The sequence below is a fragment of the Canis aureus genome, chromosome 14 (assembly GCF_053574225.1).
Source record: "Canis aureus isolate CA01 chromosome 14, VMU_Caureus_v.1.0, whole genome shotgun sequence".
Classification (NCBI taxonomy): domain Eukaryota; kingdom Metazoa; phylum Chordata; class Mammalia; order Carnivora; family Canidae; genus Canis; species Canis aureus.
The window spans coordinates 61737277-61761838 of record NC_135624.1 but is presented as its reverse complement, the minus strand read 5'-3'; the positions used below and the strand labels follow the sequence as shown (position 1 = coordinate 61761838).

Sequence of the window (24562 nt, the reverse complement as noted above, 5' to 3'; positions counted from 1 at the left end):
TCTTACACCAATTCCAACAGAGTTACCTCTCACATTTCCTATTGTCCATCTTGGAATGTCCAGTGGGTTCCTTCTGGCAGAAAATGAGAAATCTAAGGCACTAACTTGAAAAGGACACGTGTCAAATCACTCCTGAGTAAAGTGGATCCAAATATGTGTAGAATTTGTTACAACATTGTTATTGGGATAAGCTACTGGTGAAGACTATTTAAAGTGGTACATAGGGGATCCCTGGGTGGCTCAGTGGTTTAGTGCCTGCCTTTGGCCCAGGGCGCGATCCTGGAGTCCCTGGATCAAGTCCCACATCAGGCTCCCTGCATGGAGCCTGCTTCTCCCTCTGCCTGTGTCTCTGCCTCTTTCTCCCCCTATGTCTATCATGAATAAATAAATAAAATCTTTAAAAAAAATAAAGTGGTGCATAAATGAGTCATCTGGTGATTTGAATTCAAGATACAGTGAAAGATCACTATTTTTCATATATTGTAGTACTTCCCAGGACCCAGACCTCTTTTTCAACTTATAATGCGGAACTTGAGAGTCTTTTTTATAAACAGAAGAATGAATACTAAAATTTTATTTCTTTCCATGAACTAGAAATTATATGATCAAAAATGAATAAAATTATTACATTTACAGAATAATGTGTTCCTCAAAAAGAAATAATTATTATTAATATGTTCATAAATGTAAATATTTCCTTTTTCTTTTTTTTTTTTACTTTTAGATATTGCAATGCCGACAGCAGAAAATCTTCTCAATGCTTGTAAGTCCATTAACAAAGAGTAATTTTCCAGTGAAATTTAATTCCCTGGATGGCAAAAAAAGACTTCCACTTGACAATCAATATGGTACCCATAAGGATATAGTGGGAAGTCTGCTTTTAGAAACTTGTGAAAATGTGTCTGTGGTTGGTCTTAAATAGACTGATATCATTGATTAAAATGACTGATATAAATTGATTTTAAATGAGAAACACAGGATTACATGGCATAATGACATATGGGATCTATGGACAAGTAGTGATAATGAAGAATTTAGGATCTAAAACCAGCTGCACATCAGTTTTGAGCCCCAGATCCAACACATCCTAACTGGATGGTTAACGTTAGTTTCCCAAAACTTCAGTTCCAAGCTGTTGCAATGACATAAGAAGATAGCACAAGTAAGGTACTTACAAAAGTATACAGTTCATAATAAGCACTCAGTAGATGTTGGTTGTATTTTTTTCCTCTACCTATAAAAACTTTAGGCCTAGGAACTCACTACGGAATTCTGATCATGCAAGCCAACCTTAGTGAGCTGGGACTTACATGCAAGAAGCTTCCTTGCTGACCAAGACACTCTGCTTCCACTTTCCCTACAACCACTGTGGGAAATTTGATCCCCAGGGTTGCCAGAACCTGTAGCAGGCTGTCAGAGAAGCACTGCCCTTATCTGGGCATTGACACTAATGGCAACAAGAAAGAGATCAGCCAATTTATGCATCTGAACTAAGCAACCATTCAGATCAATATTCTGAATTTGACTTGGCCTATTTGAAATTTTTAATTGTACTTTAAATAAAAAGTGAGAGGGGAATGGTAGGCAAGAAAAATCAAACAGGATTGAAGAAAGACTGGAGTTTGGTACATGACAAAATATATTAAAGTACAGTAATGAGAGATGAGATGGAAGTTAGAAGGGTAGGGAGGGTGTAAGAGCTTGGTAGAGTCTTTGATGTTTCAGAAAATGTCAACCATCAAGTCTTCATGATATTCCTTAAATTCTTGAAGTTTACCGTATGACCTTTTCTGAAATAACAAAAGCTACAAGGTGCCATTAAGATTTCAGCAGAGGTAACGACAAGGTAATACTGCAGAGGTGGCAGCTGGAAGCTTAACAGACACAACACTATGAGTAAAGGAGAACTCAGAATGGAAATTGAGGCATGGATATAAATTAGATTACAATTCTGAACAAATGCACAAACAGGAAAGTAGAATCACCCAGGGGAGGTTCTCCTAGCCCACAGAGAAGCATCTTTGTTTTCCTATTTCTCTGAAGCAAGTTGAGTAAAAGCCAACTTCCTTTAGGAGTTGTCCAAACCGAAGGGAGGATAGGGAAGAACCATTATACCTTTGGGTTCTGAGTTATTTGTTTTATCCTCTGAAGATTCCATGATAAGGGAGTGGAAAGAAAGAGGAAAAGAAAAGGGCGTCACAGTCAATGAGTCAAAGTGAGACTCTCTCATTCAAAAATAACAACCACCTAGGCTCTGCTTCAGCTAAGTGGTTTTTATAAAGAGGATGCCTTAATAATCAGAGGTTTAGATTGCATCAAAGAGAACAATCCAGTATCAGAAGCAATATACAAATTTAAGGACTTCAGAGGGCTAGCAAAGACCTTTTTAAAAGTCTACATGTCCCTCCCGTGTCCTCTTGATGCCTTTCCACCTTCCAGAAAGAGTATCTCAACCATATCTTGTAGTATCCCTATGAAACAATTGACCATCTACCCTCTCCAATTAATTTAAATGTTCTCATTCTTGATACAAATACCTTTCTCTAAGTCAGAGTTTCATAACCTTAACACTATTAGCATTTTGGGTCAGATACTTCTTTGTTTTAGGAACAGTTCTATGCATTATAGGATTTTTAGCAGCATCCCTGGCCTCTACCTACCAGTAGTGCACTCCCACACATAAATTATGACAACTAAAAATATTTCCAGATATTGCTAAATTTCTGTTGGGATTAGGGGTGGAGTGCAAAATTGTCCCTGATTGAGAACCACTGCTTTCATCTATGCCCACTGCATTGATTATGGCAAGTGTTTCTCATTCTCTATATATTATGGAACACACCCATTACAGAAAGGGGTCTTGAAGTCAAATATCATTTTTACTTCAAAATATCTTGTGGGTTATATGACATAGACTTCATTTCTACAAATATTTATTGAGCTCCTTATAGGTGATAAGTTCTCTGTGATAGGTCCTAGAAATATATATATTTTAAAAGATATGGTTCCTGTCCCCTAAAAAGGTTGATTAATGAGGCTGACAATCTCTAGTAAAAGATACCACAAATCTTTAACGAGCTCAGTGCTTTTGTTAGAGTAAGATGACATAGTCAAGAGAATCAGAAAGAGACAAAATAAAAGTTGTACTATTACTACAGATTTGCTTTAAAGATTTAAAGAATCCAGTTTCTCTGGATCTAAATTGACACTAGAGGGGCACATGGGTGGCTCAGTGGTTGAGTGTCTGCCTTTGACTCAGGTCATGATCCGGGGGTCCGGGGATCAAGTTCCACAACGGGCTCCCCGCAGGGAGCCTGCTTCTCCCTCTGCCTATGTCTCTGCCTCTCTTTCAGTATGTCTCATGAATAAATAAATTAAATCTTTTTTAAAAAATAAATTGACACTAGAGCACAGTCCTGATGCAGAGAAGTATTTTACTTTGGGAGAAGTTTGGCTCCCTTCATGTGTTATTCCTTCTAGCCAGATATTGTGGATTGAACTTGAATGCAAACACGTTTCTGTTTACTGTCTCTTGTCAACATCTCATTGACATTCACCCTCTCTTATGAATGTTTCAGAGCAATCACTGCTTTAAACAACTGCTCACAAAATTAAAAGCACACATTTCTATATACAACTTAGTAACTGGTTAGCAATTCTTCTCTTCCAAATTCAAACATTTCATTTCACTTGGTTCTTATAACAGATCATAGCAAGGCCATACAGATACACAGAGAGTATATGTAACTGATGAGGGTGGAGGAGGAAGATGTCAATCTAATTTGAATGAATTCTCAGGAAATCTCATGTCCTCAGTTAGACTGTGGGCTTTTCCTCAGTCAATCTTATTATGAGAGTTTGTTTACTATAGCAATGCATGCATAGGCAATATCAATATCATTATATGCTAATGAATTCTATTTTGAGCAGGTTGTGGACAACGGACAATAACTCCTTCTGGCAACAAGATAGCAGGGGGTATGGATGCCCAGGAAGGGGAATGGCCTTGGCAAGCTAGCCTTCAACAGAACAGTGTCCATCGATGTGGAGCCACTCTGATTAGTAACAGCTGGCTTGTCACTGCTGCTCATTGTTTTATAAAGTAAGCTTTGGACTACATAAAGCCTCAAAGCTACTCATGCACCAAAAGTCTGAAACATATCTTTCAAGAATATGGACATACATCTGAAACTAATGGTGTACTATATGTTGTCTATTGAGTTTAAATAAATGTTTTAAATTCAAAACAAAACAAAAAGAATATGGCCATACAACTATGCCTCCAACTGTTCAGTATTGTGGAGTATACTCTCAAAATCACTCAATGAATCAGTTTTAAAAAGAAGATATATTTAGGCTAGAAGAGGGTCTGTCAACAGTGGCACTATTATATGTGGTCCAAATGACTCTTTGTTTTGGGATGGCTATCCCAGGCATTATAGGATATTTAGGAACATCCCTGGCCCCTATCCACCAAATGCCAGTAGCATCCCCCCAGGATTGACAACCAAAAATGTCTCCAGTTATTGCCAAATGTCTCCTGGAGGACAAAACAGCCCTCAGCTGAGAATCACTAAGCTAGACTTAATTCAATTTTATAAAGAAACAATAAATCCTAAACTGAACACTGGCCTTCTATTTCTTTCTCATCATTATTTTATCTGGTCTTATTTATTTAATCACAGATATATGACTTCATCTTGCATCACCCCATATATATTATAGCCCTACTTGAAATTATTAATTCTTTAAAGGAGTGCACCAAATGTTTGGTTTATTTTTACCCTTTTGTTTGATGTTTCCTTTTTTAAATTTCTATTGGCTTTATGTAGCACTTACTGGTTTTATTTTTAAATAAAAATCCCCTTTAAACTTAAGACTTTGAAATGTTCTAGCAGCACTATTTTTCAGGGCTTAATACAAAAATCCTTCATTAACAAATTGTAGTAAAAATCAGAAGCATCTTCCTCTTTATAGCTTTTAATGGTAATAGAGAATTTAGGCTACTTCCATAAGTTTACTCTGTCCCATAATCTTGCCCACTTTTTATTTAATCTTACTTTCTTGTCTTATCATATTTATCTTTCTAAATACTCTTGAGCCTTTCTAGTCAGATAAAATTAGTTCCCATGGCTTGTTTTTTAAAATATAGCTTATTGAAAAAATAAAAATATAGCTTATTGAATTATTCAGTCTATTTGTGTTGTTTTTATTTTTTCTTTTACATACAGCTTTACTTTTGTATGTTAAATGCACTATGGGTATTCAATACATACCTAATTGCTTTAAAACATATATTAATTCCTACAACTCTGAAATATAGGACTTTTAATAAATAAATCTATTTTCCTTAGGGCCAGTGATCCCAAAGAATGGAGTGTTAGTTTTGGACTTCTTTTAAGTGACCCACAAACACAGCGAAGTATCAAGGATATTATAATTCATGAAAACTACCATTATCCCGCACATGATAATGACATTGCTGTTGTACATCTGTCCTCGCCAGTATTATATACAAGCAACATCCGAAGAGCATGTCTTCCAGAAGCTACTTATACATTCCCACCCAATTCAGATGTGGTGGTCACTGGATGGGGAACATTAAAGTCTGATGGTGAGTTCCTAACCTTCCTTCATTACATTGTTTGAATTTGAATTTTAGGAGTTAAAAAAAACTTTCCAAATCACAACTAAACCTGAGAGATACTCTCTCTGGATCATTTCAAAGAAGATAATGTGCAATGGATGGAAAAATATCCTCAACTACATTCATACAGAAACTACAATTTCATAGAGCTTTTGCCATAATTTCCCTTAACAATGGCAGTTTTGGGGGAGGAGCAAGATGGCGGAAGAGCAGGGTCCCCAAATCACCTGTCTCCACCAAACTACCTAGAAAACCTTCAAATTATCCTGAAAATCTATGAATTCGGCCTGAGATTTAAAGAGAGACCAGCTGGAACGCTACAGTGAGAAGAGTTCGCGCTTCTATCAAGGTAGGAAGACGGGGAAAAAGAAATAAAGGAACAAAGGCCTCCAAGGGGGAGGGGCCCGCGAGGAGCCGGGCTGAGGCCGGGGCGAGTGTCCCCAGGACAGGAGAGCCCCGTCCCGGAGGAGCAGGAGCTGCACCGACCTTCCCGGGGGAAAGGGGCTCGCGGGGAGGTGGAGCAGGACCCAGGAGGGCGGGGATGCCCTCGGGCTCCCGGGGACAGTAACAGACACCTGCGCCCCGGGAAAGTGCGCCGAGCTCCCTAAGGGCTGCAGCGCTCACGGCGGGACCCGGCGTGACCCGGAGCAGCTGAAGGGGCTCGGGCGGCGGCTCCGCGGAGGGGGCTGCGGGGCCCCGGGAGCAGCTCGGAGGGGCTCGGGCAGAAGAAGAGGCTCCGTGCGGAGGGGGCTGCGCGGTTCCAGGAGCAGCTCGGAGGGGCTCGGGCGGCGGCTCCGCGGAGGGGGTTGCGCGGCCCGGGAGCGCGAATCCACCAGCGCAGGCTCCGGAGCACAGGGCGCCGGGACACAGCCCAGGATCCCGCCTCCCCCGGGACAGGCAGAGGCCGGGAGGGCCCAGGACAGCGAGGACGCTCCTGCCCCAGCTGAGCAGATCAGCGGCCCCGCCCCGGAGCCTCCAGGCCCTGCAGACGGAGTTCCTGCCGGAGCTGACTCCAGGTTTCCAGAGCTGCCCCGCCACTGGGGCTGTTCCTCCTGCGGCCTCACGGGGTAAACAACCCCCACTGAGCCCTGCACCAGGCAGGGGCACAGCAGCTCCCCCAACTGCTAACACCTGAAAATCAGCACAACAGGCCCCTCCCCCAGAACACCAGCTAGACGGACAACTTCCAGGAGAAGCCAAGGGACTTAAAGTACACAGAATCAGAAGATACTCTCCGGTGGTTCTTTTTTTGTTTGTTTGTTTTTGTTTTTGTTTTTGTTTTGTTTTGCTTTTTGATTTGTTTCCTTCCCCCACCCCCTTTTTTTCTCCTTTCTTTTTCTTTCTCTTTTTCTTCTTTTTTTTTTTTTCGTTTTTTCTTCCCTTTTTCTTTCTCTTTCTCTTTTCTTTCCTTCTTTCTCTCCTCTCTTTTTCTCTTTTTCCCAATACAACTTGCTTTTGGCCACTCTGCACTGAGCAAAATGACTAGAAGGAAAACCTCACCTCAAAAGAAAGAATCAGAAACAGTCCTCTCTCCCACAGAGTTACAAAATCTGGATTACAATTCAATGTCAGAAAGCCAATTCAGAAGCACTATTATACAGCTACTGGTGGCTCTAGAAAAAAGTATAAAGGACTCAAGAGACTTCATGACTGCAGAATTTAGAGCTAATCAGGCAGAAATTAAAAACCAATTGAATGAGATGCAATCCAAACTAGAAGTCCTAACGACGAGGGTTAACGAGGTGGAAGAACGAGTGAGTGACCTAGAAGACAAGTTGACAGCAAAGAGGGAAACTGAGGAAAAAAGAGACAAACAATTAAAAGACCATGAAGATAGATTAAGGGAAATAAACGACAGCCTGAGGAAGAAAAACCTACGTTTAATTGGGGTTCCCGAGGGCGCCGAAAGGGACAGAGGGCCAGAATATGTATTTGAACAAATTCTAGCTGAAAACTTTCCTAATCTGGGAAGGGAAACAGGCATTCAGATCCAGGAAATAGAGAGATCCCCCCCTAAAATCAATAAAAACAGTTCAACACCTCGACATTTAATTGTGAAGCTTGCAAATTCCAAAGATAAGGAGAAGATCCTTAAAGCAGCAAGAGACAAGAAATCCCTGACTTTTATGGGGAGGAGTATTAGGGTAACAGCAGACCTCTCCACAGAGACCTGGCAGGCCAGAAAGGGCTGGCAGGATATATTCAGGGTCCTAAATGAGAAGAACATGCAACCAAGAATACTTTATCCAGCAAGGCTCTCATTCAAAATGGAAGGAGAGATAAAGAGCTTCCAAGACAGGCAGCAACTAAAAGAATATGTGACCTCCAAACCAGCTCTGCAAGAAATTTTAAGGGGGCCTCTTAAAATTCCCCTTTAAGAAGAAGTTCAGTGGAACAGTCCACAAAAACAAAGACTGAATAGATATCATGATGACACTAAACTCATATCTCTCAATAGTAACTCTGAATGTGAACGGGCTTAATGACCCCATCAAAAGGCGCAGGGTTTCAGACTGGATAAAAAAGCAGGACCCATCTATTTGCTGTCTACAAGAGACTCATTTTAGACAGAAGGACACCTACAGCCTGAAAATAAAAGGTTGGAGAACCATTTACCATTCGAATGGTCCTCAAAAGAAAGCAGGGGTAGCCATCCTTATATCAGATAAACTAAAATTTACCCCAAAGACTGTAGTGAGAGATGAAGAGGGACACTATATCATACTTAAAGGATCTATTCAACAAGAGGACTTAACAATCCTCAATATATATGCTCCAAATGTGGGAGCTGCCAAATATATAAATCAATTATTAACCAAAGTGAAGAAATACTTAGATAATAATACACTTATACTTGGTGACTTCAATCTAGCTCTTTCTATACTCGATAGGTCTTCTAAGCAAAACATCTCCAAAGAAACGAGAGCTTTAAATGATACACTGGACCAGATGGATTTCACAGATATCTACAGAACTTTACATCCAAACTCAACTGAATACACATTCTTCTCAAGCGCACATGGAACTTTCTCCAGAATAGACCACATATTGGGTCACAAATCGGGTCTGAACCGATACCAAAAGATTGGGATTGTCCCCTGCATATTCTCGGACCATAATGCCTTGAAATTAGAACTAAATCACAACAAGAAGTTTGGAAGGACCTCAAACACATGGAGGTTAAGGACCATCCTGCTAAAAGATAAAAGGGTCAACCAGGAAATTAAGGAAGAATTAAAAAGATTCATGGAAACTAATGAGAATGAAGATACAACCGTTCAAAATCTTTGGGATGCAGCAAAAGCAGTCCTAAGGGGGAAATACATCGCAATACAAGCATCCATTCAAAAACTGGAAAGAACTCAAATACAAAAGCTAACCTTACACATAAAGGAGCTAGAGAAAAAACAGCAAATAGATCCTACACCCAAGAGAAGAAGGGAGCTAATAAAGATTCGAGCAGAACTCAACGAAATCGAGACCAGAAGAACTGTGGAACAGATCAACAGAACCAGGAGTTGGTTCTTTGAAAGAATTAATAAGATAGATAAACCATTAGCCAGCCTTATTAAAAAGAAGAGAGAGAAGACTCAAATTAATAAAATCATGAATGAGAAAGGAGAGATCACTACCAACACCAAGGAAATACAAACGATTTTAAAAACCTATTATGAACAGCTATACGCCAATAAATTAGGCAATCTAGAAGAAATGGACGCATTCCTGGAAAGCCACAAACTACCAAAACTGGAACAGGAAGAAATAGAAAACCTGAACAGGCCAATAACCAGGGAGGAAATTGAAGCAGTCATCAAAAACCTCCCAAGACACAAGAGTCCAGGGCCAGATGGCTTCCCAGGAGAATTTTATCAAACGTTTAAAGAAGAAATCATACCTATTCTCCTAAAGCTGTTTGGAAAGATAGAAAGAGATGGAGTACTTCCAAATTCGTTCTATGAAGCCAGCATCACCTTAATTCCAAAGCCAGACAAAGACCCCGCCAAAAAGGAGAATTACAGACCAATATCCCTGATGAACATGGATGCAAAAATTCTCAACAAGATACTGGCCAATAGGATCCAACAGTACATTAAGAAAATTATTCACCATGACCAAGTAGGATTTATCCCTGGGACACAAGGCTGGTTCAACACCCGTAAAACAATCAATGTGATTCATCATATCAGCAAGAGAAAAACCAAGAACCATATGATCCTCTCATTGGATGCAGAGAAAGCATTTGACAAAATACAGCATCCATTCCTGATCAAAACTCTTCAGAGTGTAGGGATAGAGGGAACATTCCTCGACATCTTAAAAGCCATCTATGAAAAGCCCACAGCAAATATCATTCTCAATGGGGAAGCACTGGGAGCCTTTCCCCTAAGATCAGGAACAAGACAGGGATGTCCACTCTCACCACTGCTATTCAACATAGTACTGGAAGTCCTAGCCTCAGCAATCAGACAACAAAAAGACATTAAAGGCATTCAAATTGGCAAAGAAGAAGTCAAACTCTCCCTCTTCGCCGATGACATGATACTCTACATAGAAAACCCAAAAGTCTCCACCCCAAGATTGCTAGAACTCATACAGCAATTCGGTAGCGTGGCAGGATACAAAATCAATGCCCAGAAGTCAGTGGCATTTCTATACACTAACAATGAGACTGAAGAAAGAGAAATTAAGGAGTCAATCCCATTTACAATTGCACCCAAAAGCATAAGATACCTAGGAATAAACCTCACCAAAGATGTAAAGGATCTATACCCTCAAAACTATAGAACACTTCTGAAAGAAATTGAGGAAGACACAAAGAGATGGAAAAATATTCCATGCTCATGGATCGGCAGAATTAATATTGTGAAAATGTCAATGTTACCCAGGGCAATATACACGTTTAATGCAATCCCTATCAAAATACCATGGACTTTCTTCAGAGAGTTAGAACAAATTATTTTAAGATTTGTGTGGAATCAGAAAAGACCCCGAATAGCCAGGGGAATTTTAAAAAAGAAAACCATATCTGGGGGCATCACAATGCCAGATTTCAGGTTGTACTACAAAGCTGTGGTCATCAAGACAGTGTGGTACTGGCACAAAAACAGACACATAGATCAGTGGAACAGAATAGAGAATCCAGAAGTGGACCCTGAACTTTATGGGCAACTAATATTCGATAAAGGAGGAAAGACTATCCATTGGAAGAAAGACAGTCTCTTCAATAAATGGTGCTGGGAAAATTGGACATCCACATGCAGAAGAATGAAACTAGACCACTCTCTTTCACCATACACAAAGATAAACTCAAAATGGATGAAAGATCTAAATGTGAGACAAGATTCCATCAAAATCCTAGAGAAGAACACAGGCAACACCCTTTTTGAACTCGGCCATAGTAACTTCTTGCAAGATACATCCACGAAGGCAAAAGAAACAAAAGCAAAAATGAACTATTGGGACTTCATCAAGATAAGAAGCTTTTGCACAGCAAAGGATACAGTCAACAAAACTCAAAGACAACCTACAGAATGGGAGAAGATATTTGCAAATGACATATCAGATAAAGGGCTAGTTTCCAAGATCTATAAAGAACTTATTAAACTCAACACCAAAGAAACAAACAATCCAATCATGAATGGGCAAAAGACATGAACAGAAATCTCACAGAAGAAGACATAGACATGGCCAACATGCACATGAGAAAATGCTCTGCATCACTTGCCATCAGGGAAATACAAATCAAAACCACAATGAGATACCACCTCACACCAGTGAGAATGGGAAAAATTAACAAGGCAGGAAACAACAAATGTTGGAGAGGATGTGGAGAAAAGGGAACCCTCTTACACTGTTGGTGGGGTTGTGAACTGGTGCAGCCACTGTGGAAAACTGTGTGGAGGTTCCTCAAACAGTTAAAAATATACCTGCCCTACGACCCAGCAATTGCACTGTTGGGGATTTACCCTAAAGATACAAATGCAATGAAACGCTGGGACACCTGCACCCCGATGTTTCTAGCAGCAATGGCCACGATAGCCAAACTGTGGAAGGAGCCTCGGTGTCCAACGAAAGATGAATGGATAAAGAAGATGTGGTTTATGTATACAATGGAATATTACTCAGCTATTAGAAATGACAAATACCCACCATTTGCTTCAACGTGGATGGAACTGGAGGGTATTATGCTAAGTGAAGTAAGTCAGTCGGAGAAGGACAAACATTATATGTTCTCATTCATTTGGGGAATATAAATAATAGTGAAAGGGAAAATAAGGGAAGGGAGAAGAAATGGGTGGGAAATATCAGAAAGGGAGACAGAACATAAAGACTGCTAACTCTGGGAAACGAACTAGGGGTGGTAGAAGGGGAGGAGGGCGGGGGGTGGGAGTGAATGGGTGACGGGCACTGGGTGTTATTCTGTATGTTAGTAAATTGAACACCAATAAAAAAAAAAAAAAAAAAACAATGGCAGTTTTTATAGAAATGCATTATTTGAAGCAGTAATTCATTTTCCTCTATTTTATTCATTCATTCATTCAATAAACATTTATCTTGATTACCACCTTTATTCCAAACACCAGTATGCATGGTTTGGATATTTTCATGAATAAAAGAGGCAAATATTCCTGTCCTCATGAAGCTTACATTTTTAGCAAACAAAGACAATAACCATGAAATATAATAAATAAGTACATTACACAGCATGTTTTGTGCAGGTAAGTACCATAGCAAACAATTAAAAAGGACTACAAAAAAAATAAAATAATAAAATAAAAATAAAAACATAAAAAGGACTACAGAAGATTTGACATTTCTGATGGGGAAAAATGAGTAGCCCTAAGTGACAAGGCAATACCTAAGCAAAAATCATTTAAATATGTGCATCCCATGACCTTAATGATGTAAAGATTTAGTGGCAATTTATGTTCATAAATGCATCTGAAAGCAAGAAAAAATCTAAAATTAATTATAAGATTCAGAATTACAGTAACGGCAGAAAATCTTAGAATGATTATAAAATATATGCTTCTGGAATATGAATTTTACATTTTGTCTTCTAAGACATACATGTAATCTGCTTTGTGACTAAGAAAGGAGACAAAACAAAATGGATGTTTTACATTGATTTGAAAATTGTACATAGTGTTAGGTACTAATAAACCTAGACAGAGATATTAATATTAACTTTAGCAAAAATTATATAATTTTCTTCCTTTAGGAACAAGTCCTAATATACTCCAAAAAGGATTAGTGAAGATTATAGATAATAAAACCTGCAACAGTGAAGAGGTATACAGTGGTGTGATCACACCTGGAATGTTGTGTGCCGGGTTCCTGGAGGGAAGTGTGGATGCCTGCCAGGTAAATCTGCCTACTCCATTTTCAAGATTGTTTTTTTGTGGGTTTTAATTCCAGTTTACTTGTTCAATTTTCTCAAAAGAAGAAATTTTTATATTTAATAAGATAGTTATTAAATTAAAATACTACAGGGCTAAACTGCTCTTACTGTTACAAGAAGCTGTCATGACGTAGGAGTGGGGAAGAGACTAAATCTGGAATAAGCAATAAAGAGATGAATGGAATATTGGCAACTTTAGTTAGATTGGTCCTCCTTCACTGAGAAGCACTTAACTGAATCCAACACCAAACCTAATGATCATGGAGCTTTCTTCTTTTGGGTGATTCCAACACTCTAAATAATTTGCTGACTTGACAATGCTTGTATAGCATCTCCATGTGGCAGGCACTGTTTTAAGCTCTTTACAAATATTAATTTATTTAAGTTATGATCATCCTGTGGCATACGTTTATACTATTGTAAGTCCTATTTCTCAGATGAAGAAACTTGAGACAAGGAGATCAAATAAATTATTTAAACTCACAGGTATTAAGTAGTAGAACTCAGACTTCAGCAGAGCACACTGTGCTATAGAGCGTATACATAGTGAATGCTCCACTAAGCTGCCTTTCCTATGCTTAATATGCTTCAAACACCTCTGGTGCTATTTATAAGCAATAGTCTCAGAGTTAACAAAAGTACTACTGCAGTTATCTAGGCAAGCAGAATCAGTGGTAAATCCAGAAAGACCCTTTTTTTATCCATTCATTTTAATGGACTACTACATAGCAGACGCTGTGCTAGGTGCAGAGGAGTTAAAAGTGAATAAAGCATTATGCCCGTACTCTAGAGTTAGAAGACATACAAACAAGTACTTACAATACATAATTATCATCTCCAATTACAGATTCCCATCTTTCCAACTGCCCCACTAACCTTATTCTTCCAAGTTATGACAAGTTTAAATCCTAGTTTCTCTCAATTTTCTCTATCCATCACCTTTAGCACCATGACTCTCTTCTAACCCTATGCAGCCTAGAGGTCTTATTATTTCAACCACTCCATTGACAGTACCCTCAGTGACTTCACCATCTTCTACTTCCCCACACCTACGCTAAATAATCTCCAGCCGCAGAGCAATATGATTATTTTATTGACTCCTATATGTGAGCTCCTGAGCACAACTGGAAGAAATCTGATAGCCTTGTAAACTGGTGTCATATATATCACAGCTGGGTCCTTAACACACTACAGAATTATTTAATACCTCCTTTATAGTCTGTCAGCCTTTCATTGCATTGTTTGAATGTGATCCTATATGCCCTTACACTCCTTAACATATGACATTTCATCATACTAACTAAAAAAGAAATGAAAAAAGTCATGAGAGCTCCTTTAATTTCTTTTCTACATGATAAATTTATATTTGTACTTATCTTCACCTTCCAGGCTCAGGACAAACAAATTAATTACTGTACTCTTCAAACCTAATCTTTTGTCTGTATTCTTCACCCACTCTCTGTTTACACAAATATTTGAACTTTACATTACTTTGAACTTTCTTCCATATTTTCCAAACTGTCCCACTCCAATGGACTCTTCCACATTCCTATAAGTATTATTAGGTCTCTCCTTTAGTACACCCTACTTTATATTTCTTTTTCCCTTCTTGGTCAAATCTCTACAGAATAGTTTACCATCAGTGTTCCATAGTCTCAACTTATTTACTCTCTAACCCACTGCTTGCAGACTTTTGCCCTAGCAGATCAGTGAAAGTATTTTAGCCAAGATTACTAATAACAATATAATTGCCAAATCCAATACACGTAGAGTGGAAGATGGACTGGAAGCAAGTAAGTTAGAGATATTGAGAACTATTAAAAGATCCTAAAAAAGGTAATAAGGGCTTCAACTAAGACACATTAGGAATGAAGAGACAAGACAGGTAGACAAGACTGCAGGAGTGATTAGAATTAAGGATGAGGGAAAAGAAGGAATACATGCTAAATTCCATATTTCTCCCTGAGCAACTGGAGAGAAGATGTACAGGAGAAAAGGAAGTTTTGTGGAGAATGAAGTTTGGAGTGTGCTAAATTTGAAGTGCCTGTGAAATATCCAGGTATATATGTCCAATGTGCCATTAGAAATAAAAACCTTAAAAAAAAAAGAAATAAAAACCTTGAGCTCAAGAAAGAGTTCTGGCTGTAGATATATATCTGAAAGTTATCATCACCTTGTGGTGGTAGTTAAATTCAGGAGCACTGACACAAATTGCTCAGATACAGTATATAAAATAAGCACCTAAGTGATAGAACTCTGGTATAAATGCTTTTAAGGGGCTAACAGGAAGAGATAAGAAAGATCAGAAAAATAATAAGAATAAGAAATTGGTTTCATGGGATTCCAGGGATCAAAAAAAAAAAAAAAAAAGAGAGAGAGAGAGAGAATAGTTAATAGTGACACATGCCAAAGAGTAAGATAGATGCTAGAAAGAGTGTATCAACTTCAACAATAGTTTATTGGTAAAGTTTAGAAGGTTCTTTGGTAGAAAGAAAAACCATTTAGAAGAAAAATAAGACAAGAAAATTAAAATTTCAATATAAACTTCTACTTCAGAAGAAATCTGATAGCCTTTCAAGCCACTTAGCTATGAAAGGAAAATAATTAGAGCAATAGAAGAGGTCTTAAGATCAGAAAGGCTGTCATTTTTTTTGGATGGGCAAAACTGGAAAAAAAAATGTATATGCCTGGTGGAGAAAGACAGTGGAGAAAATGAAAGCATATTAGGAAAAACAAACAAGAGAAGATTATTGATAGAACATGTCCTTGATCCAGAGCGCAGGTGGAGGGATTAGCCTTAGAAAGAACTAAGTATCTCCATTTAGCTGACAAGGAGTATGAATACAGGTGTGCATTGATGCAGATGAGCCAGGAAGTCAAAAGAGACAGGACAAGAAAGGAGAGATTGCTATCTATTATTCTCCATTTACTCCATGAATTTGAAATTAAGAGATTAGATTCAGAGGGAGGGCACTAGATTTTTTAAAAATTGTAAAATAAGCTTTGTGCACTATTGGTGGGAATGTAAAATGGTGCAGCCTCTATGGAAAACAGTATGGTGGTTCCTCACAAAAGTTAAAAATAGATTACCATATGATCCAGCAATTCCACTTCTGGATATATACTCAAAAGAAGGGGCACAAATAGATATTTGGACATTTAACCCATAGGAGCATTATTCACAATCCAAAAGATGAAAGCAACCCAAGTGCCCACTGATGGATAACTGGATAAGCAAAATGTTGTATATACATAAAACTGAGTATTATTCATCCTTAAAAAGCAAGGAAATGCTGACACATGCTACAACATGGGTGAAACTTAAAGACACTGTGTTAAGTGAGATAAACCAGCCACAAAAAAAAATACTGAATGACTCCACTCAATATTGAAATATCTAGGGTTTTTTTTTTCCTTTTTCTGCATCTCCCTGACTTTATTACAGAAGAGAAAAATAAGCAGTATTCACCTTTCAAGTATAGTAATTGTATGTATCCTTTTTCTCTCTAGGGTGACTCCGGTGGACCTCTGGTTGGTGCAGATTATAAAGGCACTTGGTTCCTTGCTGGCATTGTAAGCTGGGGAGATGAATGTGCTCTCCGAAACAAGCCTGGTGTCTACACTCGTGTAACATACTATCGAGACTGGATCTTGTCCAAAACTGGTCTCTAGTGCAGAAGTTCTTTTATAAAGTTTGAAAAGTATACCTTTTTCAGGTATAATTGTATACAAATTACAAATTGTAATTTGTAAACAGTTACAAATATGTTTGTAATTCCCAAACCACATTTAACTTAGAATACTTTTCTTTATGTGCATTTAATGTTGCAAATATAAGGATATACAATTTCAGAACTATGAAAAATGTGTATGTTAGATTGTGAAAAGGGGCTAGTGACAGTAATGAACTAGGATATATAATTTCCCCTTTACCCCTCTCCAGACTGAAGGTAATTATATGAACAAACATGGATTACAGTTTACTAAGGAGGTCTTCTCCACCGATTTGTAGACCCAGGTACCTTAGGAAATCATAGAATAGGTGTTGGCAATAAACTCCCTTCTGAGTGTATGAATAATCCCCTGCTGAATCACACGGCTGCCACAAGATCCATGTGTTGGTAAGTTGCAGCCTAGTGAATTGCAGTGTGATGCCTATAAAAGTTTCCAAAGAAAATCTGTCTAGCTGTGTTCTTTCCAGTCTTCATGCCAATGTTAATCTCTTCCCTATCTAGGCTTCCTCACTCTGTTAACACAAAACAGCACGATAATCCCATGGGGTACGTTGTTGATCTGTTCCTATTTCTCTTTTACATGTGAGGCCAAGATGTTTCTCACAGAGAAGCACGTAATAGTAAAATTATCATCAGACACATGGGCTGTGTTTCACTATGTAGGCTTGAACATGCTATGCAGATAACATATAAGATATGTATTCCATATCTTCAATCTCTTAAAATTCCTCAATAATATCAATTACCAGACAGAATAAATAATATGGAAATTTTGCTTTCATTTCACTTTCCTTTTGCCCATACGGAAACATTCTAGCTGAGGGCACAGAGGTCTATAAATGCACTGTTAGGGCTCATGCCAACTTGCCACATAAACACATCAGTTGGCTTTTTTCATGAATATTATCTTTTGGCAGTGAGTTCCCAGACTGTGTGTGGTCCAGGCCATATCTCTAAGTCAGTTTACCTTTCTCTTTTTCATCACTGAAAGCTACCACGAATAGCTTTTATTATGATATAGATTTTGTTCATGGACCCCAAGAACAATTATGTTAATATAGTAGCTGACATTTATAGACCACTATGTGCCAGGCACAGTTTATATGCATTATTACACTAAGCCCTCACAACAACGTTGTGAGGATGGTTCCCCTGCAATCATAATTTTATAGATAAGGAGACTGAGATAGACGGAAGTGAAGTCCAGAGAGCTTATAATTCCCTGAGCTGGGGTTCAAAATCAGAAAATTGGATTCCAGGGCCCACACTTTAAACAACTATGCGCTGTTATGTGTTATGGTTATACTTAAGGATCTATCGAGCATAGTATTCTAAAATGTAAGATTTGTCATAGACTATGTAGATGAATGAATACAGTAGCTTTATTATCTTATGGATTTCTAAAATATTTTGACATATCTCAAGCTATACATTTATAAGAATTAGTATTCCTACTTTCTAATTTTTTAGAAATTAAGTATTTACAAAAAATATGGATATTGGTCAAGATTCATTGGTCACAAGCGAGAGAAACTCAATATAGCTTTAGTGAAAAGATTAAACTTTTGATTCATTTCACTAAAAATAAAGGGATCCACATGTGGATCCTGGGGCTAGCTCCAGGGGTTCCAACGGTGTCTTGATCTCTAGCCACGTCTTAACTTTTCTCTCCTCTGCTTTCATTCATGGCCAAATGCTACCTGCTGAGGTGGTGGTAAAGACCAGCTCTATGATTAGGTTTCCTTTAGTGCTAAACTGACAGATGCACATATAGGCAGCACTCCGGCCCTCTAGCTCCATTAAAAAAAATAATCCTGAGGGTGCCACCTGGTGGAGGTGGGAGGGGCCTTAATCAATAGCCCCTCAGAACAGGGAGGGGCATTTAAAGAAAAAAAATTCTGGCAGACAAAAAAATAATGGTCATCTATTACCTAGTGCAAAATGTGTTAACTTCTGAATCAATACAGTGTTACTCTAAATTATACTATCTCACAACAGATTCTATATTTTCATGTATTTATTGTCTTTACAGATTTTGCATAAAGCAATATCATGCTATGCATATTCTGGTATCTTAGAAAAAAGCTAGATGACTTAAGTCACCAGTACTCTTCTTTTCCTAACTTCTTCGTGTTTAGAAAGTGCATAATATTCCTGTGAGGAAAAAAAAAAGTACAAATACTTTTTATTTTGGAAAAGAATTTGACATGAAACAAGTACATTAGGTAAGCACATTTAAGAAACCTGCCACTTCCAGATAGTGTCGGTTTAAGTAAATCACCCTGTGTAATGATTCACTCTGTGATGAAAGACTCCCTTTTCCTCTCCTCTACAAGAGAGACTGAACAGTAAGGAATGACAGTTAGAAAGGTGCCTGCCCTCTGGGTCAACAATGTCGTAATTCCTGGGTCTCTCCAGATTCAGGCATTCCTGCTCTAACATAGTATCTGGCAAGAGTTAATGATGAGAACTTTGATATAATAGTAAAAACTCAGTACATTGAATATAAATATGTTATTACCTAGTTTTTTAAATAGACAAGTTAAATATCATATAGATAACACTACAAGTAAGTACTGTGTGTTGAGGTCCACTTTTCCATCAACCCCTCCTTACTACTAGTGGTAATATGTTAATTAATTTATAAGGTTCAGTTCTAAGTTGGTTTATTCTTTTGCCTGTTTAAACCTCATGCCTTTGTGCTGCAACCACTTGGATTATCTGGCATCTCTTGCAGTATTGTGATTGTTTATCAAGTAATTCAATATCTGGCAAAACCAGTTTTATTAGAATTTGTTACCCTTACTGCAGATGAGTATTTTCACTTTGAACTCTGAGTTCTCTCATTTTTACTCAGACTGCTACTTTTCAGGACTCTTTTTGCTAAGCATACTATCCTTGTTTATGCCACTGGAAAATGCATGTAGCATTGTTCAGACTCTTTCTGCCATAATTCAACTTCCCTCAGGAGATCTTCTAGGTTAAGTGCAAAATAATTGGCTTCCTCAATGATTTTCATCAAGACTTTTTAACAAGTAAGCAATACAAAAGCAACAACTTTTGTAGTTTATTCTTTCTTCATTTTCAAGGATCCTTTTGTTAAAAAAAAATAGAGCGAGAGAGAGAACCTTATGACATACATTTTGAAGTACTAGAAAAATAGTCTTGTCACATTTTCTTTTAACCCTTCACTATGTGGGAATTTTGATATAAATTCATGTTAATTATTTTTCTAAGAGGAAAATTCTTATTTTCCCATATGCTTCAAATGACACTTCTTAAAATTTTTTCATATAAAAAATGTAAAATCCATATTATAGGCTTTCAACCTATATTTTCAACACCTAGAACTCTGTTTGATGCACAAAAACATTTGTTAAATAAATTAATGAAAAAGTGAATGAATGAGTAAAGCTTGGAACCTAGTTCCTATGACTGTATTAAATAAGGCATATCCAACAAATGAAAATACACCATTTAATGAATAGAAATCTGTGCATAATTAAAGAAAATGATTTTGTAGTTAACAGAGAACATATCCTATGAATTTTACAGGAAATAGCTGAGGCCCCAGAGGCTTGAGAGTCACACAGGGAAATGGGGATCTCTCGAGTCCCAATATTGTTCTCTTTCTTCTCTACTATATTTATTATGAAAATTTGGTTTAAATTCAATTACAGAGAATGTTATTGCCTTCAAACCCTGATTTCCTAGAATGCTTTGAATGGATTTTCTGCTTGTAAGGGACATTATTTTTGCTCCACCCAGACCCCTCTATCAGACATGGATACTCCTCCATCAATTGTTGAGCTACTCTCTTCTGAGAAATGCCTTCAGTTTCTGGGAGCCATCCCCCATCTGAGCCTGAGAAGTGATACTTCTACCCACCCAACCTGTGGGTATCAGCCAATGGGTAACTGATGCAGGAGTACAAAAGCTCAGACCCCTATATAAATAGGAAAACTGTGGTACACGTGTGCTGCAGTGCTCCACGTGGGACTGGGCTAAGGCTGAAGTCCAGCCAAAGCCACATTTGCCTGGTTTCTTCCTCTGCCCTATCTTGCTTTCCTCCCTCTTTTATAGGCTTCCCCTTGGAGCCTTCCTCAAACCACTTACACAAGAATCATCATCTCCAGTTCTGATTGACCTAATACATTGGTTAATTTCATTTTCAGGTGAGTTAGGGAAAGCCATATTTTTCCTGAAATACATGAATGTGTTTTCCTAATTCAGTAAATCCACTATAATAAACCCAACTGAATCTTTATTGTTTCAGAATATCTTGACTAAAGTTCATCATTACAAACATGATATTTCCTTGTATTGTACTACAAGGTTAGATGCAGGTAGTTTAAGCGTCTAAATGTAACTATATTGATTTTCGGACATGGTCTGTGTTTAACTGAATCCCTGTTATCACTTTTCTTTCTTTTTCCTTCTTCTGATTTTCATGGTAGTATAGTGCAAAAACATGTCCAAGTTACTAACCATACCCCGGTTTGTAAAATTCCAGTTAGTCAAGTTTTGGTATTCAAAGACTTTTGCTTTAAGAGATTTTTATTTGTTCCCATGGGGGATTTGATGATCCAGTAAGAAAAAATTCTATATAAAAATAATACTATATTACAGATATAGACTCCTATCTATGAAATTACTCTTTATAATAAGTCTTGAATATATGATATCTGCATTATAGACCAGGGAAAATAAATTGGAGAAGGGTTATTTATAAGCTTCCTATTATCACTCCTACCTTCAAAAAATACTACTAAGTTTCAAAATTACACATTCTAGCTAAACAATCACAAAAACATCCCAGATAAAAGACAATAAAATCATCTATTTGAGTAAAAATCCTTTCGAAGATTTTTATCTTCGAAAAGATGTTAAATAACTATAACATCCCTGAGTATCAATTCTCTTTCAACTTTAAGTCCTAATGATTTAAAAACGTAATATTGATTTTTATAAAAATAAATTTTTAAAAACTCTGTTTTATTAAAAATTATCATAAAAGAATTAGTGTCATCGTCATTAACTCCAAAAGGAATAGTTATGTCCCATGGAGCAGGAAAGGTTGCTGAGTGGTTTTTTTGTGAAGTGGCAAAGTATAGGGTTAAGAGCCAACATTACCTGAATTCAGATTCCAGTTCTGCCACCTAATTTGCTATGTGAAGTTAGGCAGCCTACCTAACATTTCTATACTTCAGTTTCCCCATTTATAGACTCAAAATAATAATAGTATTTACCCCAAAAGGTAGTTATAAGGATTAGATGACTAGCTACAAAGCACTTAGAATAGTTCTGACACAAAATAACTTCTATATTGGTATTTGTTAAGTAAAATCTTTATTTACAAGAGGTTAACATATTTAAAGAATATTATCTTGAAGAAAGATAAGCATTTACTTCATATTACCTCCTTTTGTTAAAGAAATATAAGTAAAAAAAAAACAGGGAAAAATACTAAAATGAGAATTGCTTAAGTCGGTATATTCTTATTCTGGTGGAATATTCTGTATAGATTTGTGATACATTATTCTCATTATTTTATTAAGCAGGAATTAGGAAATAGTTCAATCTTATAAACAGAGAGAAATTTCCTATCCTCTCTCTAGAGGTAGCATAGGTAGTAAGATAAATTTTAAAAGCATTTCTTTACTATTTTCTCAGAAAAATATACTACGTATTTAAATATTTATTGCATTATACTAATTATTTCTAAGCTAACTTCAGTGGCACTCAAAAGTACTTCTGGCATTTTGTTATACCTCACTCTGATATAGAATGGAATTAAAGGTTGGAAATCAAGTTAATTCTACTACAAAAAATATTAAACTTTAAAATACTAGACTGTATGGAGCACATAACAGAATTTAAAGTAAGCAATACTGATGATTTTTCATATATGCCTACTGAAAGGAGCATCAGGAATTATAAAAATAAGTAAACCACTCTTGAAAACATCCTAGACTTTATAGAAACATTTTTAAAAGTAGAAAAAGAAGGAATTTGAACGAAATAATAGTGAGTATGTTATATAGGAATTAATAGGATCAATTAATTTTATAGGAACCCAGTCTTACTCAAACTTAATTTGAATAAAAATGGGTAATACCAATGACCACATACACTTTCCAAATTGTATTCTAAAATTCATGTTACTATACTTTTGCATCATAAATTCTTAAAACAATTATTGGAGATAATAGTGTTCAAATGTTCAATGCTAAAAATGATGAGGTTAAGATGTGTTGTATTTTAAAACTTGTGAAATGGAAATGCTAAGTGTGTCAACAGAAGATTATCAGCAAAAGAATAAAATTAAAATTGTACTATTTTCAATACCCAGCAGCCCACATGAAGTTTATGTGAATAAAAATATCTCAACATAATATAATTATTAAATGTTAGGAAATAACAAATATAATGAGCTTTGGTCAGCCTTTCTTCGGTAACTGCAAGTACAGTGCCTAAGACATAATGTTCAATAAATGTTCAATTAACTGAATTATTGAAATAAAAAATGATCATTCTTGCTTTATTAGCTTATATTTATTTACATATTAATTATAATTAAAACAAAAAATATTATGACTTTCAGTATTTAGTGAACATATCAATTTTGACAAACAAAATCATTATGCTTCTGCTTCCTCATTAACTTCATAATATTGATAATTTATGTTATATGGTTTTCGTTAATCTTATCTGTGATATCTTATGTAAATTTTCTACCATAAATTCCTATCATTTACCTCTGACATCTCATTTCAGTTATACTGAAATGAGAACTATAATAATATCTCATGGCATGATTCTCCAAATAAGATACACTCTTAGAAAAAAAAAGGTGAATCTCCCATTTTAAATGCTATGTATAATTTAACATGGTTTAGAAAAAAATTGAATAGCTTTGAGAATTTGCTCCTCATTTCCATAGCAATTTCATGGAAACACTTCCTCAAAATGAAGAGCCCACCTTCCCTACTCAATTCCTTCCAATTAAACTGAAATGAAAATTCTCCCCCATTTACTCACATCAGAGTTGTCACAGACACTAATATTCTTGGTTAAACAAAGTACACAATGTTTTGAAAAACAGGGGAAAATATATATTCTTTTTCTCTGGTAGAGTGGTACCTCTATCTTTTCTTCCTACCAGAAGCAAAATGTTCCCCAAATATTCTTCATTTACATAGTTCTCCTTTAAAAGACCTGCCTTCTTCTATTCTTTCAGTCTTACAGGTAAAGAGGTATTAAAAATCTATTTCTTACTCCTCTGGGTCACTTCCAAACTACTATCTCTGTCTGTCACCTTAGAATTTAGACTTGGAATCCAGAAGGAGCTGAACAGTCAAGTACAAGAAGAGGGTGGAGAAGATAATATAAAGAAAAGCAAAGATACCATGTTTGAGGACTAACTCAGGGCATAAAACAGAGATTTGCTTCTCTCTGGAACTGCCTGGATTCCTGTTGGCTTTTTAGGCATTGTATATTATGAAAGTGGGCTCTATTATTTAGTACAGTCTCCTTTCTTGCAACCAAAAGGACATAATTAACATGGCATCAAACTTCATTCACCCTGTACTTCACCTACCCACTTTCATGGCCACACCCTATTCTTTCTTGTTAATCAGAACAACCTCACGTCTGGAATCTTAAATTCAAATTTCTATGTACATCCTTCTAGGTTTAAGATTCCTTTACTCCATTATAACTTGTTTTCATTCCATCAAGATCCTCTTTCCTGACCCTCCTCTTATTTGAGTCTACCTT

At 36.9% G+C, this 24562-nt stretch overlaps 1 protein-coding gene across 1 annotated transcript in view; it reads left to right on the top strand.

The window, feature by feature from the left end:
* The window catches only part of LOC144282979 (transmembrane protease serine 11C-like), a 51845-nt gene extending 33745 nt beyond the window's left edge, over positions 1-18100 (top strand). Inside the window, exons 6-10 of the mRNA XM_077846631.1 lie at positions 725-763; positions 3931-4102; positions 5355-5614; positions 12870-13012; positions 16560-18100. Coding sequence (XP_077702757.1) covers positions 725-763; positions 3931-4102; positions 5355-5614; positions 12870-13012; positions 16560-16721 — 776 coding nt within the window. The 3' untranslated portion in view covers positions 16722-18100. The remainder of the gene's footprint in view (positions 1-724; positions 764-3930; positions 4103-5354; positions 5615-12869; positions 13013-16559) is intronic.
* The last annotated feature ends 6462 nt before the right edge of the window (positions 18101-24562 follow it).